The 25,085-nt window shown below is 41.5% G+C and overlaps 2 protein-coding genes across 5 annotated transcripts in view; one reads left to right on the top strand and one right to left on the bottom strand.

Moving 5' to 3' along the window:
• Window positions 1-1,833: 1,833 nt before the first annotated feature.
• The window catches only part of LYSMD3 (LysM domain containing 3), a 53,816-nt gene continuing 30,564 nt past the window's right edge, over window positions 1,834-25,085 (bottom strand). Inside the window, exons 1-3 of one of the 3 annotated variants that reach the window (XM_056538386.1) lie at window positions 23,545-23,628; window positions 13,580-13,860; window positions 1,843-3,458 (exon numbers count right to left, since the gene is read on the bottom strand). In XM_056538386.1, coding sequence (XP_056394361.1) covers window positions 2,955-3,458; window positions 13,580-13,849 — 774 coding nt within the window. In that variant the 5' untranslated portion in view covers window positions 13,850-13,860; window positions 23,545-23,628 and the 3' untranslated portion in view covers window positions 1,843-2,954. Of the gene's footprint in view, window positions 3,459-13,579; window positions 13,861-23,544; window positions 23,629-23,649; window positions 23,768-25,085 lie in introns of those variants that run through there. The other 2 variants (XM_056538377.1, XM_056538367.1) reach the window with 2 other exon arrangements.
• The window catches only part of ADGRV1 (adhesion G protein-coupled receptor V1), a 588,171-nt gene continuing 586,807 nt past the window's right edge, over window positions 23,722-25,085 (top strand). For both annotated transcript variants that reach the window (XM_056538342.1, XM_056538334.1), the window contains exon 1: window positions 23,722-23,839. The gene's annotated coding sequence lies outside the window, so the exon portion shown is untranslated. The remainder of the gene's footprint in view (window positions 23,840-25,085) is intronic.

The following is a 25,085-nucleotide window of genomic DNA, read 5'->3' as shown; positions in this document are numbered from 1 at the left end:
TCTGTCACCCTGTTAGATGCTGAGGTCTCTACTGACTGCAACATTTAAATAAAAAATAAAAATAGTAGCAGAGTACAGCTGTGAGGGACAACACAGACCGCTCCCACTTAGTTGTTTTTTGCATTTGGGCAATTTCTTTAACCCCTTTTTTGGCAGTATTTTTTAGACTTTTTTGGGCTACAGCCAAAGCTAGAGATGAGAATCAGGTGCTTTTTTGGTGGATATTTACATCCCAAATTATGTGCCACAATATGGCTGTAGTTTGGTACAAAATGGCCAAAATAAGGCCCTAGCCCTTAATTTTATGGCACGGGAATCTGCCGTCTCATAGACAGACGGAAGGAAAAATAAATAAAAATCAACAGATTCATTATTTTGGTGGACACGGAAATCGGAATTTTTGCCGTGTGCACGGTGCAGCAGAACTTCAGTAAATACAACGGGACTGACTGCTGCTGCGGAAATTCTGGACGTGTAAACATGGCTGTAAATGCTGTGTGTATGTGCACAAAGAACGTGGCCCAGAAACACTTGGTTTGAGTCGTAAACCATCTGTTTCTGTGCCATTTTACAACCACAAATATATCTGAACAAAGCCTTAGAAGCCAAGCAGGACACTACTGCAAAAACATGTGATGCAGCAAACCAAATTTTTTCTTTTTGTTGCTGCTGTTATACTCTGAGTTGTATGCTATTCTGTGGATGGCAGTGGTCTCGCAGTAGTAAGAGAATCAATCAGTAGTGCTGTGGAAATTCTCTGGGTAGTCTTAAAAGGGTTAGCCAAGATGAGGGTATGTATTATGCTTGCTGATGTTTCAGCCCTTAACCTTCTTACCAGGCATGAAGGGGTAGACTGAGACAGTGGGTGGTAATATATGATCTCTGCATGTGGCCAATTAACAAATGATGTGCAGCAACATTGTTCGTACATTAACAGCCGCATGCAGGCTGGTTTCCACTGCATGTGGAAATCATTACCACCCCACTGTCTCCGCCTGCCTCCTTTAAGCCAGGTAAGAAGGGATTGGGCTGAAATGACAGCAAGCTGGAAGAAAGCTACCAGGGAACAAGGAGGGCAATACCTTGGATAATTTCCTCCCTAAAAAAATTTTTTGGGGGGGTTTGCCGTACATTTTATGGTAAAATGAGAGGTTTCATTACAAAGTACAATTGGTCAAGCAAAAAACAAGCCCTTATATGGGTCTGTAGCTGGAAATATAAAAGTTATGGATTTTAGAAGGCGAGGAGGAAAAAACAAAAAACGCTAAAATAAAATTTGCCTGGTCCTTAAGGTGAAAATGGGCTTGGGAAGAGTTGCACGCTGTGTTATGACTGCTACCTGTTTACAAAACCACATTCACCGATGGTTGCCCAATATTAGCACAACATTCTGCACCATTAGCCACTTGTGGGCATGGTTTACAATGCGGATGTAGCAATAAGGTCCACGTACATTTTAATCAACAGTGGGTGAAACCCAAAACTTCAGCTGGATCGACCAACCATGTTAAGCGTATGGTGGTCTCCCACTTCTTCCCCGGAATGTTAGATTTAAACTGGCTTTTGCCAGATAAGCCTCTGCCAGGGAAGTCTGACAACGTCTTAAAGGAGAACTATCCTGTACAAAAACAAATCCCCTATGATAAGTTTTAGATCGACCAGTGGTCGGGACCCCCGTAATTTTAAACTTATCCCCTATCTCCTGTATGGGGAATCGGCTTTCCCCGGGAACAGAGTGCGCTCAATGGGAGAGCTAAAGATAGTCGAATGGCTCTCCCATAGAGATATAGGGGGAGATCTGGAGCGATAGCTGTCAGCAAAACAAAATAGCTATTAAAAGGTCTCTGGCCACCTTTAGTATATACGGTATGTCCTGGCAACACTGCCCTTTCTCTTATAGTGGGATGAAAGCTATCTGGTTGCATGGGCACAGAGCAGGAAATGAACCACCCAAGAGCAAGGCAAGTAATATTTTAGATTCTGGGACAACCCTTTCATGTCATTTCACTAGAGTTGTGACTGTAGGGGTCCTTTTATGACTTCCAATCGGCACCCTATAACATGATTGACAAGGTTGATACTCAAGACTGTACATTTTCGCTATGAATACAAAACCACACATTTGAAATGGCAGCTCATAGACTTTAGTGTGATAAGAAATATAAAATACAAGTGGTTATTCTCCACAGTGTAGATTTGGCAGTATGTACAAAAATAAACCCCCCACACACAGGAGCTATTGCACTGCAATGCTGAACAACAGCCTCACACAAGATAAGAATCCCACATTCAAGCTTATTATTGCATTACATATGTGTAGGCAAGTTCTATGTTACCTTCTACATTTGTGCCAAATATATGGAAATAAATAAGGACCACAGATAAACAAGCCCTTACATGACAACCAATGTCCTTTTAGGGCTCCAGACTGGTTTTACATGGTCATAATGTGGCCATATCTTAGCAGCCATATTGTAATAGCCCTACCCAAATCTTTTATAGTTGTACTGATCAAACTTAGATTAGCACAGAATCTTAAAGTGATCCAAGTTAGATTCAGCATACCAGTGGTCCACCAGCCTAAGAGCTAATGCACATGGCAGAACCTGTACTGTTCTATCAGTAGAGAGCCATACAACTTATATACACTGCAATGTGGACATGTTAGATTCTGACCATACATAGATATTGTCCCCTAAAAAAAAAAATACATGTAAAATGGAACAACTGCATACATAAAAAGTCTATTGAAGAATGTAACTTTTTTCTGTCAATTCATAAAGAATTCTACAGAATTCATACTAAGAGCCCTTCTACAAAAGAAGCCATAATACGCCTTGTGGATGAGTGAGACCTTATATTGTCTGACCACTGTCTTCTTCTTGTAATAAGGGAGGTTCTGTCTCACAGGATCATTGCACCGTGAAATCAATAATAAAGTTATTTTACAAACATCATTTTCCATGGGATGAATTAGAAGGCGGTTCCTTGTTAAGAACCTCATAATAAAGAAGATAAAATACTGGAGTGATTATTCCCACTACGATCATGATCACGACCGCCGTCCACCAGCCAAGCCCCCAGTCCGCTCCATGATAAGGATCTTTTTGTTGGGCCGCTTTGGGCTCAGTTTCAAAATGTGGTTCTTGGGTTAAAGCAGAGACCATGTCATCTAGATTTTCCTTCTTCATGTCTGTGACCCTAACAATCTGTTCAATGTCCCTGTCTACTTCTTGTAAGAAAGAATCAACGGTCTCGGTAGAAAGTGCTTCCAGGGCCGGGTAGTTTTCCTGATTTTCAAGAGGAAGTTGGGTAAATACAGTCCTTGAAATCTTTTCTTTTGGGTAGAAATGTGTCTCTGTAAGTAAACTGAACCTCTTTACTGGAATTTTTATTGACCGTAATGCAAAAAAGTCCTGTTCATTGATGAGGTTGTTGGCTCTCTTGAGGTCTGCAACCTGTGAATATAGAGAGACAAATAGAAATTACACAGAAAAAACATAACATGCATGAGAAATAGCAGGGTATGCAGGAACTTTAACTACTTTAAGAACAGTTACAACCGTTCACGACCAGACAACTTTTTATGTTTTTTTCTTTTAGTATATGCGGGTTTGAAAGCATCTCTCTGGAGAGTCCAGCTGTCACTGCAAGCCAGCTCCCCTCTGCTTTAGCCATACAAATTCCATGCAGCTGCAGACTTTGCAAGGATATCCCGGAATGTCCTTGTGTTCACTTTTCAGACCAGCCAAATGTTTTCAGTCGTTCGTCAGTGTACAAGAAAAAAAAAATAACTCTAAATATTTTTTTAAAAAGGAATTTGAGACTGTGGTGAGCTGCTGAATGCCACCAATCTAACTCCCCACCCTGCTCCCTGCTTGTCTTCTAGCACTGAGCCTTGTACATCTAGCAATGAAAGCATGAAGGGGTGGGGAAGGTAGGAGACATGCACCCTGCAGCTCAGGTCAGCCATTTCTAGAGCATCATCTAGAGCTGAAAGGATCTCCTGCATATTTTTGCTGCATATTTTCTGCAGCTGATTTTGCTACCCATTGAAGTCAGGGATATGGAGGAGAAAAAATAATAATCGATACTTGTTCAAGGGACTAAAACGGGAGCACAATCTACTTGTCCCTCATTCTACTTGTCCAGGCCAATCTTCGTATTTGCACTCTAATTTTTTCCTAATCGCCCTATAATAACCATAACTATTTTATTTTTACATCTACAGACTCATATGAAGCTTGTTTTTTGATTAGCAAACTTGGTGGTTTTCTTTTTTAAGCCATTTACCTTGTGGTCAAACTAACATGTTAATTTGATACTTTAGGTTTCCCCGATTACAGCAATACCTAATTTGTACAGTTTCCATCATGTTTTTACTAATTAAAAAAAATAAAACTTTCATTTTTTTGTGTCGTTATGTGTTGGTTGTATTGGTACCATCTTGTTATTGATCTGACTTTTTAGTTGCTTTTTACCTTATTTTTCTGGGATATGAGGTTTTAAAAATGCAATCCTAGTTTTTACATTTACCGTATGGGATATTATATTTTAATAGTTCAGACAATTATGCACACGGCAATACCAAATATGTTTATTTTTATTATGTTTAAATTTTTTTTATATAGGAAAAGGGGTTGATTTAAACTTTTAATATGAAAGGGGTTAATGTGGGTCTTTTAAACTTTTTTTTATTCACACTTTATTAGTCCCTTAGGGGACTTTTAAGAGGAATCATAAGATTCCTCATACAGATCAATGCAGTTTTATTGAACTCTATTGGTCCCTAGGGAAGCAGAGGTAAGCCCTCCACAGTGGAACACCCAAGCCCCCCCCCCCCCCCCACCCATGATCGTGCTGTGGGAGGGGGGACATCCACCCCACTAGACCACCAGGGAGCATTTACATGGCCCTTTAGACGCCACTGTCAGCTTTGACAGCAGTGATCTAAAGGGTCAATAGCTGCCTGCGGCGATCGCTGCATGCCGGCTATTAGCGATGGCCCTCAGCTACTGAAAACAGCTCAGGAGCCCGCTCCATACACTGTGAGTGCTGCCGTACTTGTTGGGGGATTTCAGGCCCAGCCCTGCTTGCCCGAAGCAGGGCTAAAGGTTTTAAAAAATTCACCTGCCCAGCGCCCGGAACTGCATGTCCCGGGCAATGGGATTTCAACATGGAAGTTAATGGGTAGCAAAACCAGCTTCAGAAAATATGCAGCAGATCCTGTACGTGTGACCCTCCCTTTAAAAAGGAACCAATCATCAGATTTTATCCTATATAATTCTTGGCAAAGCTTTATATAGAGTAAAATCTTTATCCTCACCATCCCCGGGGGACATTCCTGCCTGTGGGGATGGTGAGGATATAAACTTATAAACTAGTCCCCATTGGCCCCGAAAGTATTCTCCTGGGCAGGGAGTTCCTCTCACCTAGTCCACTGTCTTCGACTGGCAGCAATGCCCCTTCGGCTTGATTGACAGGACACGTCATTGCTCTGCTCCGCCTGTTCAGTGAGCTCCCCGTCCAGGGGACTACTTGCGGGGCCGTCGGGGACAAGTTTGTATGTTCATATCCTCACCATCCCTGGGGGCAGAAACGTTCCCCAGGGATGCTTTGCCAAGCATTATAAAGGGTCAAATTTGGTGATTGGTTCCTTTTAAGTAGTAACTTATCACCTTATAGCTGTTCCAAGCAAATAAAACTAGACACCCATAGATGTAAAAGTTTGGTTCCTAAGCACCAGTTGTATAAGCATTGTAAAAATCAAACATCTTTGTAATTTACTGCATTTATGTTCAATCTTATTTTAAATGTTTAACATTTTTCAATTTCTTAGTACAGGAAATTTCCTATAGCTTCTAGGAAACCATCTTTATTTAGCCATTTGAGTGGCCAAAAGATATACAGTTGTGAATATGTTTTGGGCCTGACTGACTTACACATGAAAGGAAATATATATTGTTTGTTTGATTTATTAGGATTAAAAAAGTATTCCCAATTGCAGAAGTTATCCACTATGCACAGTATAGGGGATTACAAGCTAATCAGTGGGGCCTGATTGCTGATCATGCCTAAAAGGCCATGATCAGCAATCAGACTCATTGGACCACTCGCAACCTGTTTGTGGGGTCCGTTGGTGGTTGGAGATCTCCTAACCTCTTCCATACTGCTCCTCCAACGCATAGCACTGGACAGTAATAATAATCGAGTGGTTGCTATAGTTTATCAGGAAAAAATAATAGTTAAAAAGCTGTGAAAAAAAATAAAAAAATATAACCCTTTTTAAAAAACTACTAAACAAACAATGTGCCTTTATACAGCAACATATACAGAAAAATAAGGAAGTTATAGGGGTCAGAATATGGAAATGTTTTAGTTCTTTTTAAAAGTTCCACTTTTTTTGTAAAAACAATAATAGAAAAGCATGTATGCTTTTAATAGAAAAACATGGGTATTGCTTTAATCATATTGACAGACATTTGTCAAGGGGTTTAGTCAGGTTTTCTTTACTATAATTGTCGCAAAATTGTCGCAATTGCGACTACGTGTGTTTTCGTGCGACAATTTGCGTGAAGAACAAGAAAAGCAAGAAAATTCAAACTTGCTTACGTAGTTAACTTTTCAAAATGGATTTTCTTTAGTCAGGTATTAACTGCGACAGTTACAGTTGCGCAATAAAATGTTGCAACGGCCGTAAAAATTGACTAAACTTACTCCAGCTCCAACATGGAGCAGGAAAATGTACTGCCGCCCGGGCTCCGACATACTTTCTCCCCGCTACCCTCACTTCGCTACAGGGACACTGCAGTGATTTACATCCCACCCCTCTCACCTGCCAGCGCCACACAACTCCCATCTGTCTGCTAACTGTGGCAAGACTACAAGTCCCAGCATGCCCTTACAGTGAGGACACGCTGGGAGTTGTAGTCTTGTAGCAGTGGGAGCTGAGCGGCGCGGGCGGGAGATGTATATCAGTGTCCCCATCATTATTAAGTGAGGGTAGCGGGGAAGCAGTATGAGGAGCCTGGGCGGCTGCACTGTAATGTCGGCCCGGGCTCCTTATAACATATACCGGCGCCGCAGACTCCAAACTCCCCTGCTGTCATTTCACAGTTCCCGCTGGCTCCTGTGATTGGCCAGGACCAGCAGCCAATCACAGGACCCGACTGGAACAGTGACATGATTAGGGGATAAAAGGAGTCTGTCAGAGGGGGGGGGGGGGGGTCCGTCAGCATACAGCTGGGGGCAGGGGAAAAGCTTGTCACTTGCCCACACATCTCCTGCACCACACAACTAGCACTCCCAGCATGTCCTTACTCTAAGGGCATGCTGGGAGTTGTAGTCGTGCGGGGCGGGAGATGTGCGAGCAGGTGATAATAAAAGTATTAACCCATTTTTTTTTCTCTTCTCATTTCAGATCTGTGTATCATGTGGACTCCTTCGGATTCGGTGGACTACTTCGATGACCAGCATTTTTTCTTGTTTGATTTTAATAAAATGGTTAACGAGGGCTTGTGGGGGAGTGTTTTTTGTAATAAAATTTTTCATAAACCTGTTGTATTTTTTACTTACTTTACTTGACAGGCTTAGTAGGGGAAGCTGTCTTATAGACGGAGTCCATTACTAAGCTGGGCTTAGCGTTAGCCACAAAAACAGCTAGCGCTAACCCCCAATTATTACCCCGGTACCCAACGCCACAGGGGTGCCGGGAAGAGCCGGTACCAACAGGCCCGGAGCGTCAAAAATGGTGCTCCTGGGCCTAGGCGGTAACAGGCTGGCGTTGTTTAGGCTGGGGAGGGCCAGTAACAATGGTCCTCGCCCACCCTGGTAACGTCAGGCTGTTACTGTTTGGTTGGTATTTGGCTGAGAATAAAAATAGGGGGGACCCTATGAGTTTTTTTTTTTCTAAATAAATAATTAAATATAAAAAAAAAAAAAAAAAAAAAAAAAAAAAAAGGGTCCCCCCTATTTTTATTCTCAACCAAACAGTAACAGCCTGACGTTACCAGGGTGGGCGAGGACCATTGTTACTGGCCCTCCCCAGCCTAAATGACACCAGCCTGTTACCGCCTAGGCCCAGGAGCGCCATTTTTGACGCTGCGGGCCTGTTGGTACCGGCTCTTCCCGGCACCCCTGTGGTGTTGGGTACCAGGGTAATAATTGGGGGTTAGCGCTAGCTGTTTTTGTGGCTAACGCTAAGCCCGGCTTAGTAATGGACTCCGTCTGTAAGACAGCTTCCACTACTAAGCCTGTCCAGTAAGTAAGTAAAAAAAAAAAAAAAAAACACAACAGGTTTAAAAAAATTTTATTACAAAAAAACACTCCCCCCACAAGCCCTCGTTAACCATTTTATTATCAAGCAAAGAAAAACGCTGGTCGTCGAAGTAGTCCACAGGATACACGGATCTGTAGAAGAAGTAACAAAAAAAAAAAATGAGTAAGTAAATTTAGGGAGAAAAACAGTGGTAAAAAAATTTAATAAACACACACACATATATATATATATATATATATATATATATATATATATATATATATATATATATATATATATAATGTATGCACATTTTTTTTCAAAGCTGCATAGTGGTGTTCTGTAGTCATTATTTGGTTTTTGCTTATGTGTGCTAAAAAAATGGTATTTAAAAAAAGGGATTTCTTGGTTTTTGCTCATGTAAGCCAAATTTATCAACCCGTGATAGTATGATAAATATGTCATACATAAGCAAAAAAATAGCAAGAAATAAATGACTACAGAACTTGCTTACCAAAGCAACAATGATAAATGTCCCCCATTGACCACAGAATAAAGGCAACATATCAGTTTTACCATCAAATGCACTGTGTAAATACAAAAAAAAAAACGAAAGTTGCAAAAAAAAATTTATAAAAATAAAACATTTCTGTTTCAAAGATTTCGTTTTCACGCTGTACACTTTAACCCCTTAAGGAAGCAACCCATTTGGGCCTTACGGACACAGACAATTTAATTTTCACATTTTAGTTTTTTCCTCCTCGCCTTCAAAAAATCATAACTTTTATATTTTCATCCACAGACTAGTATGGGGCTTGTTTTTTGCACGACCAGTTTTCCGTTGTAATGCCATCACTCACTTTACCATAAAATGTGTTGCGCAACCAAAAAAAATACTATTTGTGTGGTGAAATTAAAAAGAAAACCACAAATTTTGGAAGGTTTTGTTTTCACGCCGTACAATTTACGGTAAAAATTACATGTGTTCTTTATTCTTTGGGTCAATACGATTAAAATGATACCCATGATAACATACTTTTCTATTACTGCAAACTAAAAAAAAAGAAAAAACTTTTTAACCAAATTAGTTAGTTTAAAATCCCCCTATTTTGAAGACCTATAACTTTTTATAGGCGGCGGTATGAGGGCTCATTTTTTGTGCCGTGATCTGTACTTTTTATTGATACCATATTTGCTTATATAGAACTTTTAATCCCTTTTTTATAAATTTTTTGGGGAATAAAATGTTATAAAAAAAGCATCTATTTTGGACTGTTTATTTTTACGTTCACCGTACGGTATCATTAACATTTTATTTTAATAGTTCAGATATTTACGCACGCGGCGATACCAAATATGTATATACATTTTTTTTAACACTTTTTGGGGATGAAATAGGGAAAATGGGACAATTTATGTTTTTATTGGGGAAGGGGGTTTTTCCAATTTTTTTTACTTTTATTTTTACACTTTAACCCCTTAAGGACCAAGGACGTACCGGTACGTCCTTGGTCCTGCTCTCCTGATATAACGCAGGGTTACACAGTAACCCCGCGTCATATTACGGCGGGCCCGGCGTCATAGTGAAGCCGGGACCCGCCGCTAATAGCGCACGGCGCCGCGCGCTATTAACCCTTTAGCCGCGTGCTCAGAACAGAGCGGCTAAAAGTAAAAGTTGCCGGCTAGCTCAGTCGGGCTGTTCGGGATAGCCGCGGCTAATCGCGGCATCCCGAACAGCTGACAGGACAGCGGGAGGGCCCCTACCTGCGTCCTCGCTGTCCGATCGCCGAATGACTGCTCAGTGCCTGAGATCCAGGCATGAGCAGTCATGCAGCAGAATCGTCGATCACTGGTTTCCTATGAGAAACCAGTGATCAATGATGAAGATCAGTGTGTGCAGTGTTATAGGTCCCTATGGGACCTATAACACTGCAAAAAAAAGTGAAAAAAAAAAGTGAATAAAGATCATTTAACTCCTCCCCTATTAAAAGTTTGAATCACCCCCCTTTTCCAATAAAAAAAAAAACACACAGTGTAAATTAAAATTAAAATAAAGATATATGGTATCACCGCGTGCGGAAATGTCCGAATTATAAAAATATATCATTAATTAAACTGCTCGGTCAATGGCGTACGCGCAAAAAAATTCCAAAGTCCAAAATAGTGCATTTTTGGTCACTTTTTATATCATTTAAAAATGAATAAAAAGCGATCAATAAGTCCTATCAATGCAAAAATGGTACGGTTAAAAACTTCAGATCACGGCGCAAAAAATGAGCCCTCATACCGCCCCATACACGGAAAAATAAAAAAGTTATAGGGGTCAGAAGATGACAATTTTAAACGTATTAATTTTCCTGCATGTAGTTATGATTTTTTCCAGAAGTCCGACAAAATCAAACCTATATAAGTAGGGTATCATTTTAATCGTATGGACCTACAGAATAAAGATAAGGTGTCATTTTTACCGAAAAATGTACTACGTAGAAACGGAAGCCCCTAAAAGTAACAAAACTGCGTTTTTTTCCTTCAATTTTGTCACACAATGATTTTTTTTCCGTTTCACCGTAGATTTTTGGGCAAAATGACTGACGTCATTACAAAGTAGAATTGGTGGCGCAAAAAATAAGCCATCATATGGATTTTTAGGTGCAAAATTGAAAGTTATGATTTTTTAAAGGCAAGGAGCAAAAAACGAAAATGCAAAAACGGAAAAAAACCCGGTCCTTAAGGGGTTAATAGTCCCCATAGGGGACTATTTATAGCAATCACTCGATTGCTAATACTGTTCAGTGCTATGTATAGGACATAGCACTGATCAGCATTATCGGTCATCTTCTGCTCTGGTCTGCGGGAAGGCATATCAGAGCAGAAGACGCCGGGAAGGCAGCGGAGCCAGGTGAGGGGACCTCCGTCTGCAGTGCTGGATGACCGGATCGCCACGGCAGCGCTGCGGGCGATCCGATCATTCATTTTAGTAACCGCGATACTGCAGATGCCGTGATCTGTATTGATCACGACATCTGAGGGGTTAATGGCGGACATCCGCGGGATCGCGGATGTCCGACATTACGGGTGGGTCCCTGGCTGCGATCAGCAGTCGGGACCTGCTGCGCATGATCCGGGCATCGCTCCGATGCTTGCGGTTATGCTTAGGACTTAAATGTACGTCCAGGTGCGTTAAGTACCACCTCGCCAGGACATACATTTACATCCTGCGTTGTTAAGGGGTTAAAGGTAAAAATTTTATTTTCTTTATTCTGTGGGTCGATACGATTAACTTAAGGACGAAGGGCGTACCTGTATGTCCTTGTCCCGTTCCAGGGATTTGAAGAGCACTCACGAGCAGAGAGCACGTCAAACCCCGTGGGTCCCGACTGCTATCAGCAGCCAGGATCCAGGGGTAATGCCGGGCACCGCCGATTGGGCTGATGCCTGGCATTAACCCTTTAGACGCCACTATCAAAGTTGATCGCGACGTTTAAAAACTAAAGTAAAAAAATGTTCCGGCAGCTTAGTCGAGATGATCGGGACTATCGAAACAAAATCAGGTCCTCACCTGTCTCCTTGCTGTCCGGTCTGTGATCTGCTAGTCCATGCCTGCTGGAGCAGCAGAGCACCAATAACAGTGATCAAGGCTAGGCTATGGCACAGCGTTGATCAGCATATGCAATCAAAAGATTGCATGGTATAGCCCCCTATGGGGTCTAAAAAAATTAAAGAAAAAGTTTATAAAAGTATATTAACCCCCTCCTAATAAAAAAGTTTACATCCCCTTTTCCCATGTTTTTAAATAAAAATAATCATATGAGGTATCGACACGTGCGTAAATGTCCGAACTATTAAAATATAAGGGTAGTTAAACCACACGGTTGATGATGTACACGTAAAAAAAAAAAAATAAATACCAAAGTCCAAAATTGTGCATTTTTGGTAACTTCATATACCAACTTCATATAAAAAGCGATCAAAAGTCCCATCATATAGCCCCGTATGCGGAAAAATTAAAAAGTTACAGGGGTCAGAAGATGACCATTTTAAATATACTAATTTTGGTGCATGTAGTTATAATTTATTTTTATTTATATATTTTTTTTATTTCACCCCACCAATACATTTTTTTTTCCGCCACAGATTATGTTATAAAATAAGTGATATCAGTACAAAGCACAATTGGTGACGCAAAAAAAGCCCTTATATGGGTCTGTATGTGCAAAATTGAAAGCATTATGATTTTTAGAAGGGGAGGAGGAAAAAATGTAAGTGCAAAAACAAAAATTGGCCTGGTCCTTAAGGTCAAAATGATCTTCGTCCCCAAGGGGTTAAAATGATACCCATGTTATATGCTTTTCTCTTATTTTGCGGATAAAAAAAAAAAACAAAAAAACTTTTTAAACAAAATGTGTATGTTTAAAATCACTATTTTGACCACCTATACAACTTTCTCATCTTTCCGTATACAGGGCATTATGAGGGCTCATTTTTTTGCACTGTGATCTGTACTTTTTACCAGTACCACTTTTGTGTATACGTAACTTTTTAATCGCTTTTTTTTTCCTTCATTTTTTGGGAATGTGATGTCACAAAAACGCAGCAATTTTGGACTTTTTATGTCTATGCTATTCACCGTACGGGATCCTTAACATTATTTGTTGATATTTCGGACATTTACGTACGCAGCGATATCAAATAAAAAAAAAAAAAATTGTTACACTTTTTGGGATAAAATGGGAAAAGGGGGCCATTTAAAATGTTATTGGGGGAGGGGATTTTTCTTTTTTTATGTCCCAATAGCTTGCAGTTACTGAACAGTGCTATGCATATGCATAGCACTGAACAGTATTATCTGATCCTCTCTGGTCTGCTTGATGTCAGACCAGAGGAAAAGACCCTGGGATGACGGCCGGAGCAAGTAAGGGGACCTCCGGCCACCATGTCGCATGATTGGATCCCTGCAGCAGTGTCGCGGGTGATCCGATCATCCATTCAAACAACCATGTTGTTGCAGATGCCATGATCTGTATTGATCATGTTAATGGAGGACACCAGTCCGATCGCTGATGTCTGCCATTACCGGCGGGTCCCTGGCTGCTGATTGCAGCTGAGATCTGCCATGCATGTTGCGAGCACCAGTCCGGTGCATAAGTACCGGGGCATCAGGACATACATTTACGTCCTATGTCTTTAAAGGTTAAAACTTCCCCTGGATGTGACCACACTGAAAATACTCATGTCAACTACATATGCTATAAAAGTATGATCAGCAAAAATGAGATACAAGCTAAATACATTGCATACAATGCCTAACCAGTCAGTACTTACAGAACAACAATGCTGTAGGGCTATTGAAATTAATGTTTCCCCTTCAATAATGTCCTTATTTATAAATATAATATCATCCAGACGTTCTCTGGACGTGCTTCTTCTAGTCTTTTCTCTCCCTCGTGGTCGTAGCTCATACTCCTCCGCCTCTTCTTCTGAAACATCATTCTCAGAGTTAGCCATGGATGCAAAGTGATAACTATGTCCTGATGTCACGGACGACACCGTAGTTGGTTTCAAGTAACTCCGAGACTCATGTCTGCTAGCCATCTTCAGCTCAACTACAGGAAAGGGAAAATGTTATAGGTTAGAAACACATACAGGTATTAATGTATGCCCAATGGCCCTCATTTACTAAGAGTGGAGTGTAAGTTTCCTTGTGGGTTTTAGTTCTCTACAATTTTTCCACAGTATTTACTAAGATTTCCCTACACTTTTTTTTTTTTTTACACCTGCTCTGATCTGTCAGGTTTTCCTCAGCTCAAATCCACTACATTTTCTGTGGAAACTTTAGTAAATATGTTGGGATTTTGTGAAAATGTCAGGAATACGCTCCTTTTCTATGACCACACCCCCTTTTCTTGTTTGATCAGTAAAATGGAGAGTTGGTTGGGTTATAATTTCTGGCGCAATGAGACAGAATTCCAGCACAGATTCTGGCGCAGACAGAATTTCTGGCGCACAACCCGATAAAATAGGTCAATAGTAAATCAGGACCAATAAGTATATTTGAGGAAAAATGTCATGATTCTTTTGGAGCAATGTGCCAGGTCTCGAAGCTGCTTCTCTTCTTTATATCCCCTCATGGCTGTTGTACATTTACAGTAATGCTTACGCTGAGAAACGGAGACTATGGTGACTATGCCCTCTCCCATCTGATGCCCTGTTCGGTGCCTCCTTTGGTGCTTCCATCTGATTTGATAGGAAGAGAAAGCGCTGCATGCTATTCTTTTAGTTTTTCTTTCTATAGTAAGATCTACTGAACATCCGTTTTTATCCTATTTCTTACCTAGAAAAGTACTGGGTATGCATCATAACTATAACATGATCACTTACACATGGTGATTTCCCTAAGCTGCTATATATATTATATTATATATATATATATATATATATATATATATAACGGCAGATTTTGGGGTGGAATGCATTAAATATTTATTGTATTGATGTATTTACACTAGTCTCTGGTATAAAAAAGTCACAGTTTCTTGAGAATTCCCCCCCACACTTTTGAAAAAGTTTTGGGAGGGGGGAGGGTGTGCTCTTGACAGAAAAGGGGTGGGGTGAGCACAGCCCACTTTTGCAGTTTTTGTTTTTTTCTCCAACTGTGGTTTTTGAGCCAAAGCCAGAAGTGGATCCTGCAGGAAGTAGAAGTCCTTACTGTGTATTTCCCATTCCTGTTGAATACTCTTTTGGCTTTGGCTCAAAATTTGCAGTGGCAAATGGAAATGCAGCCAAAAGGGTAGGGTTACAGGTGCCATATATTGCTGCATATTAATATGCCGCAAAATACAGCACGTGCAACCCTACACTAAGGGTCTATTCACACCGCAGAATTTTCGCATGCTTACTCTACCTCAAATTAAAGCCCAATATACACTTATATGGGATTCCGCAATCCAATTCCCACTTTTGAATTTCCGCATGGGGATTCCGCACAGATTCCACACCAATTCCGCACAAGCCACAATCCGCCCAAATTAATGCAGAATCGGAATTGGTGAGGATGTGCAGAAATTCTGCTGTGTGAATATACCCTAAAGGTATATACCCTAAGGAACACGCTGCGAGTTTGAAAGAAGATCCACTTGTGTAAACGTACTCTTAGGGTACGTTCACACGTACAGGATCCTGCGTAGATTTGATGCGAAGGATTTTCTGCTGCAGATTTCAATGTAAACTAAATGATTGAGCACAGCTTCTTATCGGCAGTTACAAATCCTGCGCATCAAATCTGCGCAGGATCCTGTACTAGTGAACGTACCCTAAGAGTACGTTTACACAAGTGGATCTACTTTCAAACTCGCAGCATGTTTCCCACTGTAAGTTTGAAACAGACAAGCTCTTTGTGGTATGTTTGCGTCAGATTTTTGGGAGCGGATTTCCACTGTTGAAAGTCTGACGCAGACCCTATTGACTTCAATGGGGTCCACGGCGGACTTTCCACAAAATTTGCACTTATTGCCATTCACGATAAAACCATGTGGTAATTAGCTGCAGTATTGCTAACTAGCCGCAATGTGTGAACATAGCCTTAAAGAGGTACTCTGGTGGAAAACTTTTTTTTTTTTTTAAATCAACTGGTGCCAGAAAGTTAAAGGACATCTGCAGCATTACAAACACTTATCCCCTATCCTCAAGATAGGGGATAAGTGTTTGATTGCGGGGGGGGGGTCTGAACACTGGGGCCCCCGGCGATCTTCTGTACGGGGCCGCGGCTCTCCAGTGCAGGGGGCGTGCCAGCCGCAGCATGACGTTGCGGCCGGCACGCCTCCTCCATACATCTCTATGGGAGAACTGTATGGGGACGGGGAGGAGACGGGGCGTCACCGTCGACCTCTAGGTCGACACTACGTCACCATGGGCGCTAATGCCGGTGCGCCATTAGGGAGATCGAGGGGGTCCCAGCGGTCGGACCCCCCGCGATCAAACACTTATCCCCTATCCTGTGGATAGGGGATAAGTGTAATTCCGCTGCAGTTGTCCTTTAAACAGATCTGTAAATTTCTTCTATTAAAAAATCTTTATCCTTCCAGTACTTATTAGCAGCTGTATGCTACAGAGGAAATTATTTTCTTTTTGAATTTATTTTTCGTCTTGTCCACAGTGCTCTCTGCTGACATCTAATGCCTGTATCAGGAACTGTCAAAAGCAGGAGAAAATCCCTATAGCAAACCTATGCTGCTCTGGACAGTTCCTGATACAGGCATCATTTGTCAGCAGAGAGCACTCTGGACAAGACGAAAAAGAAATTCAAAAAGAGAAGAATTCCCTCTGTAGCATACAGCTGCTAACAAGTACTGGAAGGATTAAGATTTTTAAATAGAGTAATTTACAAATCTGTTTAACTTTCTGGCACCAGTTCATTTAAAAAAATAAATAAATAAATAAAGTTTTCCACCGGAGTACCTCTTTAACCCCTTAAGGACCAGGCCAATTTTCACTGTAGGACCAGAGCGTTTTTTGCACATCTGACCACTTTCACTTTAAGCATTAATAACTCTGGGATGCTTTTACCTTTCATTCCGATTCAGAGATTGTTTTTTCGTCACATATTCTACTTTATGTTAGTGGTAAATTTTTGTCGATACTTGCATCATTTCTTGGTGAAAAATTCCAAAATTTGATGAAAAAAATTTGAAAATTTAGCATTTTTCTAAATTTGAAGCTCTTTGCTTGTAAGGAAAATGGACATTCCAAATAAATTATATTTTGATTCACATATACAATATGTCTACTTTATTTTTGCATCATAAAGTTGCCATGTTTTTAGTTTTGGAAAACATCAGAGGGCTTCAAAGTTCAGCAGCAATTTTCCAATTTTTCACAACATTTTCAAAATCGGAATTTTTCATGGACCAGTTCAGGTTTGAAGTTGACTTGAAGGGCCTTCATTTTAGAAATACCCCATTATAAAAAACTGCACCCCTCAAAGTATTCAAAATTACATTCAGTAAGTGTGTTAACCCTTTAGGTGTTTCACAGGAATAACAGCAAAATAAAGAAGAAAATTCAAAATCTTCATTTTTTACACTCGCATGTTCTTTTAGAAAAAGTTTTTGAATTTTTACAAGAGGTAAAAGTAGAAAAATCCTTTCAAAATTAGTAAACCAATTTCTCTCGAATAAGGAAATACCTCATATGTGTATGTCAAGTGTTCAGCGGGCGCAGTAGAGGGCTCAGAAGGGAAGGAGCGACAATGGGATTTTGGAGAGTGATTTTTTCTGAAATGGTTTTTGGGGGGCATGTCACATTTAGGAAGCCCCTATGGTGCCAGGACAGCAAAAAAAATAAAATAAACACATGGCATACTATTTTGGAAATAGTGAGCCTTAAATAGTGAGCCTTAACACCCCACAGGTGTTTTATGACTTTTCGTTAAAGTCGGCTGTGTAAATGAAAATAATTTTTTTTTCACTAAAGTGCAGTTTTTCCCCAAATTTACAATTTTTATAAAGGGTAATGGGAGAAAATGCCCCCCAAAATGTGTAACCCCATCCCTTCAGAGTATGGAAATACCCCATGTTAGGACAGAAAATGCTCTGCGGGTGAACTACAATGCTCAGAAGAGAAGGCGTCACATTTGGCTTTTGGAAAGCAAATTTTGCTGAAATTGTTTTTGGGGGGCATGTCACATTTATGAAGCCCCTATGGTGCCAGCATAGAAAGAAAAAAAAAAAAAAAAAAAACACATGGCATACTATTTTGGAAACTACACCCCTCAATGAATGTAACAAGGGGTACAGTGAGCCTGTACACCTCACAGGTATTTCACGACTTTTTGTTAAAGTTGGATGTGTAAATGAAAAAAAAAAAAAAAAAAGTTTTCACTAAGATGTTGATTTTTCCCCAAATTTTACAAGGGGTAATAGGAGAGAATTACCCCCAAAATTTGTGACTCCATTTCTTTTGAGTATGAAAATACCCCATGTGTGGACATCAAGTGCTCTGCTGGCGCACTACAATGCTCTGAAGAGGAGGAGCGCCATTGAGCTTTTGAAAAGGGAATTTGTTTGGAATAGAAGTCAGATACCAAGTGCGTTTACAAAGCCCCCCCCCCGTGCTGCCAGAACAATGGACCCCCCCCCCCACATGTGACCCCATTTTGGAAACTACACCCCTCACAGAATTTAAAAAGGGGTGCAGTGAGTATTTACATCCCACTGGCATTTGACAGATCTTTGGAACAGTGGGCTGTGCAAATGAAAAATGTAATTTTTCATTTTCACGGACCACTGTTCCAAAAATCTGTCAGACACCTGTGGGGCGTAAATGCTCACTGTACCCCTTATAACATTCTGTGAGGGGTGTAGTTTCCACAAGGGGGTCACATGTGGGGGGGTCCATTGTTCTGGTACTATGGGGGCTTTGTAAACACACATAGCCTTCAATTCCAGACAAATTTTCTCTTCAAAATCCCAATGGCGCTCCTTCTGTTCTGAGCATTGTAGTTCACCCACAGAGCACTTCACATCCACATATGGGGTATGTTCTTACTCAGAAGAAAGGGGGCTACAAATTTTTGGGGGGGCTTTCTTCCTATTTTCCCTTGTGAAAATGAAAAATTTAGGGTAACACCAGCATTTTAGTGAAAAAACATTTAGTTTTTTTATTTTCCCATCCAACTTTAATGAAAATTTATCAAACACCTGTGGGGTGTTAAGGCTCACTATACCCCTAGTTACGTTCCGTGAGGGCTGTAGTTTCCAAAATAGGGTCACATGTGGGTAGTTTTTGGCGTTTATGTCAGAACCGCTGTAAAATCAGCCACCCCTGTGCAAATCACCAATTTAGGTCTCAAATGTACAAAGTGCACTCTCACTCCTGAGCCTTGTTGTGCGCCCGCAGAGCATTTTACGTCCACATATGGGCTATTTCCGTACTCAGGAGAAATTGCGTTACAAATTTTGGGGGTCTTTTTTTCCTATTACCTCTTGTGAAAATAAAAAGAAAAGGGCAACACCAGCATGTTAGTGTAAAAAAAAAAATTTTTTACACCAACAAGCTGGTGGAGCCCCAACTTTTCCTTTTCATAAGCGGTAAAAGGAGAAAAAGCCCCCAAAATTTGTAGTGCAATTTCTCCCGAGTACAGAAATACCCCATATGTGGCACTTAACTGTTTCCTTGAAATACGTCAGGGTTCCGAAGTGAGAGAGCGCCATGCGCATTTGAGGACTAAATTAGGGATTGCATAAGGGTGGACATAGGGGTATTCTACGCCAGTGATTCCCAAACAGGGTGCCTTCAGCTGTTACTAAACTCCCAGCATGCCTGGACAGTCACTGGCTGTCCGGAAATGCTGGGAGTTGTTGTTTTGCAACAGCTGGAGGCTCCGTTTTGGAAACACTGCCGTACGATACATTTTTCATTTTAATTGGGGGGGACAGTGTAAGGGGGGTGTATATGTAGTGCTTTACCCTTTATGTGTTAGTGTAGTGTAGTGTTTTTAGGGTACATTCACACTGGCGGAGGTTTACAGTAAGTTTACCGCTAGGAGTTTGCGCTGCGGCAAAAAATTTGCCGCAGCTCATACTTGAAGCAGGAAGCTTACTGTAAACCTGCCCGTGTGAATGTACCCTGTATATTCACATGGGGGGGGGGGGGGGGGGGGGCAAACCTCCAGCTGTTTCAAAACTACAACTCCCAGCATGTACTGCCAGACCGTGCATGCTGGGAGTTGTACTTTTGCAACAGCTGGAGGCACACTGGTTGGAAAACCTTCAGTTAGGTTCAGTTACCTAACTCAGTATTTTACAACCAGTGTGCTTCCAGCGGTTGCAAAACTACAACTCCCAGCATGTACTGATCGCCGAAGGGCATGCTGGGAGATGTAGTTATGCAACAGCTGGAGGTACGCAGCTACAACTCCCAGCATGCCGAGACAGCTGTTTGCTGTTCGGGCATGCTGGGATTATAGTTTAGAGACCACTGCAAAGGGATCTCCAAACTTTAGCCCTCCAGCTGTTGCAAAACTAAAAATCCCAGCATGCCCAAACAGCTGTCTGGGCATGTAGGGAGTTGTAGTTTTGCAACATCTGGAGGGCTACAGTGTAGAGACCACTGTATAGTGGTCTCAAACTGTAGCCCTCCAGATGTTACTAGGCAACTCACCAGCTTCCGTAGGATCCAGGGAGCCAGCCGCACGACATTGCCGCCCGCCGATCACCGTCACCCGCAGCCTCACCATCAGGGTAAGTGGACGTCGGCGCCGGTCCTCTGTCGTTTCCCCGTTCTGCCCCGCCTATTGTAGGTGGGCAGGACGGGGAAACCGAAGGTAACCCCCCCCACGCCCCCAATCTGCTATTGGTGGTCGCGTCTTGATGACCAATAGCAGGGATAGGAGTGGTGGCATCCCTTCCACCTCCCTCCTATCCCTTCAGGGGGATCATGGGTGTCTTGGACAACCGCGAGCCCCCTTATTTTCCGGGTCACCATAGACCCGGAATAACCACAAATCGCAAGTGTGATTTCACTTGCGATTTGCGCCGATCGCCGACATGGGGGGGTCTGATGACCCCCCTGGACATTTGCGCGGGGTGCCTGCTGATCGATATCAGCAGTCACCCCGATCCCTGCCCGGCGGGGACCGAAATTCCCACGGGCGTACAGGTACGCCCTTGGTCCTTAAGTACCAGGGAGCAAAGGCATACCTGTACGCCCTTGGTCCTTAAGAGGTTAAAAGGTGTACACCCCTGGCATTTTTTAAAAATTTTTTTTTTTAAATCAGCTGGTGCCAGAAAGTTAAACAGATTTGTAAATTACTTCTATTTAAAAATCTTAATCCTTTCAGTACTTATGAGCTTCTGAAGTTGAGTTGTTCTTTTCTGTCTAAGTGCTCTCTGATGACACGTGTCTCAGGAACCGCCCAGTTTCGAAGCAAATCCCCATAGCATGCCTCTTCTAAACTGGGCGGTTCCTGAGACATGTGTCATCAGAGAGCACTTAGACAGAAAAGAACAACTCAACTTCAGAAGCTCATAAGTACTGAAAGGATTAAGATTTTTTAATAGAAGTAATTTACAAATCTGTTTTCTGGAGGCAGTTGATATATCAAAAAAAGTTTTTTCTTGGAATACCCCTTTAATCCTTCCAGTACTTATCAGCTGCTATATGCACCACAGGAAGTGATTTTCTTTAATTTATCCTTTCTGTCTGACCACAGTGCTCTCTGCTGACACCTCTGTCCTTTTTAGGAACTGTCTGGAGCAGGAGAGTTTTTTTATGGGGATTTGCTCCTACTCTGCACAGTTCCTAAAATAGACAGAGATATCAGCAGAGAGCACTGTGGTCAGACAGAAAGGAAATTCAAAAATAAAAGTACTTCCTGTGGTGTGTATAGCAGCTGATAAGTACCGGAAGGATTAAGATTTTTAAATAGAAGTAATTTACAAATCTAGTAGAAGAAAGCAGGTAGATGCCAGCGGATAAGAAACTTCACCTTTATTTTCTTCACGTTAAAAGCATAAACATGGAAAGACTTCAGTAAGACACATGAATAAAATCCTTAAAGGGGTACGCCGGTGAAAACCTTTTTTCTTTTAAATCAACTGGTGGCAGAAAGTTAAACAAACATATTTGTAAATGACTTCTATTAGAAAATCTTAATCCTTTCAGTACTTATTAGCTGCTGAATGCTACAGAGGAAATTCCTTTCTTTTTGGAACACTGATGACATCACGAGCACAGTGCTCTCTGCTGACATCTCTGTCCATTTTAGCAACCATGCATAGCAGATATATGCTCAGGGCAGCATAGTGGCTATGCAATTATAATAAATTATTATAATTACAATAACGTCAGCAGAGAGAACTGTGCTTGTGATGTCATCAGAGAGCATTCCAAAAAGAAAAGAATTTCCTCTGTAGTATTCAGCAGCTAATAAGTATAGGAAGATTAAGATTTTTTAATAGAAGTAAATTTACAAATATGTTTAACCAGTTGATTTAAAAGAAAAAAAGGTTTTCACCGGAGTACCTCTTTAAAGGATTTTATCCATGTGTCTTACTGAAGTCTTTCCATGTTTATGCTTTTAACGTGATGAAAATAAAAGGGGAAGTTTCTTATCCGCTGGCATCTACCTGCTTTCTTCTAATCTTGGAGGATTATCTTGCCGTCTGGTGACCTGACTGTCAGTTTTTGTGCTAAATTACAAATATGTTTAACTTTCTGGCACCAGTTGATTTAAAAAAAAAATAATAATGTTTTCCACCGGAGTACCTCTTTAAATATGTTATCTAGGAATAGGAAAACAGAGCTTATTTCTTTCAAATACATTACAACTAGGCTCCATTCACTTCAAGGGAACTTCAAAACAACATACAACCTGAGGACAGGAGTTGGTAATTTTTTTTTTTTTTTTTTTTTAAGAAATGGAATTCCCTCAGTTTTTCCTGATCCTGCATAACCCCTGTAGGGCGGCTAAGTTTCTAAAAAAAAAGAAAAAAAAAAATTGAACAGGAGGAAGGGAGAAAAAAATGTCCTCTCATTATGTACTCCCAAGATGCAGTTGAATTTTTTTTAATTTTGTTTCACAATTAATAAAAAAAAAAAAAAACATAAAAAGACAAACACAGCTGTGTGGCATCTGTGGCACCCTTTAAGATCCATGCAGAAGTGTGGTTTATATGTAAAATGCCCCTTCTCTGTTTACATAACATGTCAGATACATGTTACAAAACAAACTATAAACAGAACTCAGGTAACTTTTTAGGGAAAAATTCATAGATCACCGTGCAGTAAACTCTTCAATACACTACAGCGGTGTTTCCAAACCTGCCTACCTCTAGCTGTTGCAAAACTACAACTACCAGCATGCCCGGACAGCCGGTGGCTGTCCGGGCATGCTGGGAGTTGTAGTTTTGCAACAGATGGAGGCACACTGGTTGGGGGGGGGAGGGGAATCACTGCCATAAAGGATTAGTGTCTTGTGTTGATCAAAAGCAATTTTTAGCTGCATCCTCACATTAAAATGTCAAGCATTTCACACAGTGACGAAACCTCAGCACAGGATGGACAGGCTACACCGGTATCACCCTGCACAGAGACAATGATGCTCCCTGCTACCATTACTAAGAGACCTGAACATGTATGTATGTGTCGATCATTATAAATTAGAATTAAAATAAATGGAGAGATAAAACTTTTGTTTAAAAAAAAATAAAAATAAAAAAACAAAAATAAAAATGTTTTTGAAAACAAAGCTCCCCCTCACGAAGAGTGCACTATAAGTAATGGGATGCCACCTGCGGTAACACGTGACCTCCCCTACAGGACGCTTCATCACATTCCCCCTCTCCCGCTATAGACTTGTACAGGACGGCAGGTGCCCTGGCACTGCCCACACTCACCTTCATCTCGCGGCCTCCGCTCTCTTGACAGGACTCATCTCGGCCACCGTCCTGCCTGCGCGCCCCCGCAGCCCAAAGCCGACAAGGGGAGAGCGCGCGTCCCCAAGCCACGTCCGCAATCGGCGACGTTCACGCCGTCATTCCTGAGCGTGCGTGTGACGTATGACGCCGGAGTTCTGCGAGCGCCATGGTTAGTGAGGGCAGAAGGATTCTCTGTGGGAGACATTTGTTTTTGTAGTTGAGCCGGTTTCTTTATGCATTCAGCAAACATTGGGGGACATTTATTACAGCCCGTGCAGAGGTAAAGTTACCCATGTGCCCATAGCAACCAATCAGTTTGCCATCTGATTGGTTGCTATGGGCAAATGGTCAACTTTTCCTCTCCACAGGTTATGATAAATCTCCCCCTTAGAGGCTGGAATGTATTCTAATAACAATGGGGGAGATTCATCAAAACCTGTGTAGAGGAAATGTCAACCAGTTGCCCATAGCAACCAATCAGATCGCTTCTTTCATTTTTTAAAAGGCCTCTGGAAAATGGAAGAAGCGATCTGATTGGTTGCTATGGGCAACTCAGCAACTTTTCCTCTTGACAGATTTTGATAAATATCCCCATTATCTCTGTATTGAGAAAGGATAGGGTAATTTATAGGAGATTACTATCCTATATACCTTGGAATGTATAGTGGCCATATTGCCAACCCTACAGTGGTCCCCAATCTGTGGCTCGCCGGCTATTGCAAATCTCGGTCCTGGGCACCGGGCAGGTGAATTTTTCCGGCCCTTAGCCCTGCTTCGGGCAAGCGGGGCCGGACCTGACAAACTCAGCAGTCTGTATGGAGTGGACTCCTGCCCACTCCATACTCCGCAGCCCTCAGCTGTTCTCAGTAGCCGGGGGCCGCCACAAATAGCCAGCATGCGGCGATCGCCACGGCTGGCTATTAACCCTTTAGATCGCAGCTGTTAAAGCTGACAGCGGCATCTAAAGGGACATGTGAATGCTCCCTGGTGGGCTAGAGGGGTGGATCGCCCCACCTCTGCTTCCCTGGTGTCGGTGGCTCTGTCATTGATAGATCCTGGCTGGACTAGGCTCTGTCAATGGATTGCAGAGCACACAGATCAATGGAGTTCAATAGAACTCTATTGATCTGTATGAAGAATCTAATGATTCCTCCTAAAAGTCTAATAAAGTGTAAAAAAAAAAAAAATTAAGACACACATTAACCCCTTCCATGTTAAAAGTTCAAATCACCCCCATTTCCTATATAAAACATGTAAACATAATAAAAATAAACATATTTAGTATCACTGCTTGTGTAATTGTACGAACTATTAAAATATAACATTATGCATCCCATACAGTAAATGACCTAAATGTAAAAAAAAAAGTTAAAAAGCGATTAAAAACTCAGATCAATGCTAAAATAGTACCGATA

This window comes from Hyla sarda, chromosome 1, assembly GCF_029499605.1.
Source record: "Hyla sarda isolate aHylSar1 chromosome 1, aHylSar1.hap1, whole genome shotgun sequence".
NCBI classification, from domain to species: Eukaryota; Metazoa; Chordata; class Amphibia; order Anura; family Hylidae; genus Hyla; species Hyla sarda.
Note: the sequence above shows the minus strand (reverse complement) of the source record. Positions and strands in the feature narration are given on the sequence as shown.